General features: G+C 32.7%; 1 protein-coding gene across 1 annotated transcript; it reads right to left on the reverse strand.

Moving 5' to 3' along the window:
• Positions 1-1,048: 1,048 nt before the first annotated feature.
• LOC129297928 (probable LRR receptor-like serine/threonine-protein kinase At1g05700) lies at positions 1,049-3,820 on the reverse strand. Its single transcript, XM_054936276.1, has 8 exons — positions 3,548-3,820; positions 3,410-3,423; positions 2,769-3,247; positions 2,540-2,678; positions 2,357-2,428; positions 2,200-2,271; positions 2,023-2,103; positions 1,049-1,362 (listed from the first exon to the last, which is right to left on the reverse strand). The coding sequence occupies exons 1-8, from the start codon at positions 3,818-3,820 to the stop codon at positions 1,332-1,334; spliced, it is 1,161 nt and encodes a 386-aa protein (XP_054792251.1). The 3' UTR covers positions 1,049-1,331.
• Positions 3,821-3,848: the final 28 nt, after the last annotated feature.

The raw sequence follows: 3,848 nt of genomic DNA on the forward strand, positions 1-3,848 counted from the left end.
AGTAAGTCATCTGGTAAAGAAAATGCCTAAAGTACATTTCCTTAATATCACTACTAAAAAGCTCTAGCGCCACTTGTAAATTGATTTATTTACAAATAAACGAAACCTTTTAATGAACAATATATTAAAAGGTTTAATTGTTTAGAGAGTATAATAATATTATGCAATTTGTATAGTAACCCTACTTAATAAGATAAAATTTATTGTTATCGTAAATTGACTTATTACAAGTGCGGATTAAATTGTTGGTAACTAAAAATGGGATTACTTATCTATTTTAAGTGAGGTTAAAGCTTTGCAGCAGTTGGAAGTTAAAGAATTCTACCCCCATCTTAAACATTTTCAGCCTTAAAAAAAGGAATTTTGTAAAAAAAAAACATTTTTTGATTCTCTTCCAAAGCTGAAAGCCCTCGAACTGCAGTTAGAGAGAAAAAAAGAAAAAGAGTACAGTAATTGAAGCTTAAGGAAACTTTTTTGTCCCTCCAACATCTTCAGCTTAAGAAAGACAGTAGAAGAAATGATTATTGGGTTCTCAAGATATTCTCTTATCAATGTATCAACTGCTATGCTTGTCAATGTATTTATCCTCAAGGCACAATTCTTTTATACATTTCATCAATTTCTCATATTAATAACAAAACAATAATATATATCATTTGTGAAAAAATGTAATTATCATGCTAAAACTAAAATATATAATTTTTCCCATAATTTAAACTTGTTCTATTTCTCCCTTTTGAAATCTTCAGCCTAATTTGTCAAATGGAAATTAAGACTTGGTTTGAACGGAGAGAAAAGTAGGAAGAAAATAGAAAAGAGAGAAAACTCTAGAGAGAAATTTTAAAAATAATATATTTCATTATTATGTTTAGGAGTTTTCTCTCCTAGGTTTTTTTCCCTCTCTATTTTTCCATCCATCAAAACAAAGAGTAAAGAACTGAGGTAACATGCAAATGATCAAAATTAAATTATACTCACTTGCATAGTTTCATATAATTTTTGGTCATGATTAGGCATCAAATTCTTCTCCATAAAACAACTTCTTTACATATATTATATTTTGATTATTCTCCTGATTAATTCATACATAACTTTAGCAAGTCTTTCACTTCAAGAAATACAATTATTAAAAACGGTAAACTAAAGACTTTTGACTCTTGACTAGAAAAAATAGAAACCATCAAAATAGGAAAATAAGGACACAGTAGGAAACTATAACATAGGAATCTGTTATGAAACATTCTAGACACCCCACTTGTCTCCACCTGGGTTTAGCTTCAATCTCTTCTCCTTGGACCTCTTCTCCATGTCATGTTGAATATTACATCGGCTTACATTGAAAGATTTGGATTTCCACCAAAGCTTGTGTTTAAAATGAAAAGAGATCAAATTATATATCACTCTATTCACCAAAAAACCAGTGATAAAGAGGGCATTATCTTAACTGTCACTTTAAATAGAAGTAGAGGATCTCACTCAAAATTGAAGAGAAATTATAATGCTAGTTTATTTAAAACTCCTCCTGCAGATGGATAATGTATCTCCCTTAAAACATCAAATTAATTTATGCGGATAGTTCTCATATCATTAGTCATTTATTTCCCTAATGGAGGCATGACATATCAAAAGAAATATTTATACGTTCCCTAAAATTCAGAAGGATTATTTACACATTGTTAAATTTTAAAGGATAGTGTGAGATTATATGCTCAAGACCCTAAGTTAGGGGTATTGTAAATTTTAGCTATGAGAATTAAAAATGAAACCATTTAACTTTACTTCATTTTCTAACACTTATTTCAATTATTAAAAAAAAAATCCATCCTCTCGCAGTTGAAAAATTTGGAATTTAGGGTTACATATTCCTTTCTTGTACAGAAAGATGTTTTAAATGCTAAAGGGTGAAAGTTTAAGAGACTTAATTCTTGTTGAAGAAAAATGAAAGGGGTATTTGCAAAATGACTTAAATTGGCGAAGTGTAATGTGATTCCTACCTAAATAGATACTTCAAAAGGAGCATACCTTAGTTTAAGTGTTCCATTCTTTGACTTTTCTATAAGTTCTGATGGAATTGTTCCTGATAGCTTATTGTCTTCTAGGTCTCTTCAAGGGGGAAAATATAGTTTTAGTTCTTTTAGAATATACACGTTTGCATGAAGAATTTAAGAACGTGGAAGAACATTGAAACGGTATACTTACAGAACCTTCAAGAATTGCAGTTGAGCCAGGAAACTAGGTACTTCTCCAACTAAATTGTTGTCTGACAAATCCCTGAAACGACAATCAATTATCTTCACAGATCCTCAACTATAAGTTACCTTGTTACTATTTTCATCAAAGAGATTGAGATGCTTACAAATACTCAATGGACTTCAAATTGTATATGTCTGGAGCTATGTTTCTAGTCAATCCACCAGAGGATAAGTTCCTTAAAAAACAAAAAAAAGTTATGAAACTCATTGCTATATTGTTGAAGATAATGAAGTCAAACCGTAAAATGCTAAAATTTTCTTTTACTGCTATTTTTTGCCAAACTTACAAGGATGTGATCCTTCGTGGGCCAGATCCATCATAGCTGCAGTTAAGACCGTCCCACAAGTATGCCTGTGGAGTACAAGGGTCTCCTTGCCAGTTTCTCTTAATCCCATAAAATGACTTGATGTTCATGATTGCATCAACTTGTATAATACAAGCAAGTCAGTCAAGTTAAATTAATAACAATGGCAAATTTTGACAATATTAACTGAACTTGGAGCCAACGAACATACCATCTGTTTCCTGTGTTTGTGTTTGTGAGAGATTCTTTTCCACATATATCTCTATGGCATTGCAAAGAGGAGGAAGAGTTGATCTCTCCGTTCTATTGAGCCAAATATTGAGCCAAGGTTCAGGTTTTACAGCCAAATAATAAATGGTTCTAAGGTAGAAAGGACTGATATCAGCACTGAGAAGGCCTCCATTCACGAAAATGTCAAATTGCCTGGTTTGATTTTCTTGGAGTTTCTGGATTTCAGCAAAGTACATGTATGCATATAATGTGGAGGCATTGTAACCAGGAAGAAAGTTAAATTCCATGTTGTTGCCGGCATTAGCTGGAGTTGCTGCTGATCTCATGACAATGGATGGTGGGTAATTCATTAAACCAGATGATGTTGATCCTTGGTCTACAGGGAGTGAGGTATTTATCTGTTTCCAGTCTTTTGTGTTATAAGGTGTCCATATTCGATCATATGCGTCATCAGGGAATCTATAAAAATTGCAAAAGGATCAATAGAGGTGGAAATAGGTTAGGCTTTGACCAAATAGTCCTGGTGCCTCAGCCTAGCTTGATAGCTTCACTTTTAAGTCAACTATATATAGTTTCTTGCAATTTAGTTCCCTTTTCAATAAGATATTTTCATTTTTGTACATTGATCCTATTTCCTTTCATGAATATAGAACTTAAGCTAGCACATACCTTGTTCACATAATATAAGAACTAAGAAGGCTTGATTAAAAAAAACACTGATCTCATGCAATTCTTCCTATTTTATGTGTAACGACTCACCTGACTATTCACCATCCAGCAGCCCAAGATCATGCCTAGCCAAGAGGTCCAGAGAGCTAAAAGATAGACATCATAGTCAAGAAAACTAAGCTCCAACACTGATATGAAAGGTGTACCAGTGTTGGTGTTAAGAAGGCAAACATGAACAAAATCTGATGAAGCAGCATATATGATTTCTTTGGTTACTATCGCAGATGCATTCTGAAACACCAGAGTGTCCCACCCAATCGGCTCCAAAGAAAATATCAAACTTGGAAGAGGAATTTTCACCATCATAGTTTCCATACATGAACATGGCTCT

Source organism: Prosopis cineraria, unplaced genomic scaffold, assembly GCF_029017545.1.
Source record: "Prosopis cineraria cultivar Desert tree isolate PC_DT_omini unplaced genomic scaffold, ASM2901754v1 PC656, whole genome shotgun sequence".
NCBI classification, from domain to species: domain Eukaryota; kingdom Viridiplantae; phylum Streptophyta; class Magnoliopsida; order Fabales; family Fabaceae; genus Prosopis; species Prosopis cineraria.

Coding starts and splice junctions, on each gene's coding strand:
- LOC129297928 (XM_054936276.1), bottom strand. CDS start 3,820: ATGGTGAAAATTCCTCTTCCAAGTTTGATATTTTCTTTGGAGCCGATT. Junction 2,272..2,356: donor TTGAAGTCCATTGAGTATTT/GTAAGCATCTCA, acceptor TTGTCGTTTCAG/GGATTTGTCAGACAACAATT. Junction 1,363..2,022: donor AATGGAACACTTAAACTAAG/GTATGCTCCTTT, acceptor TTTAAACACAAG/CTTTGGTGGAAATCCAAATC.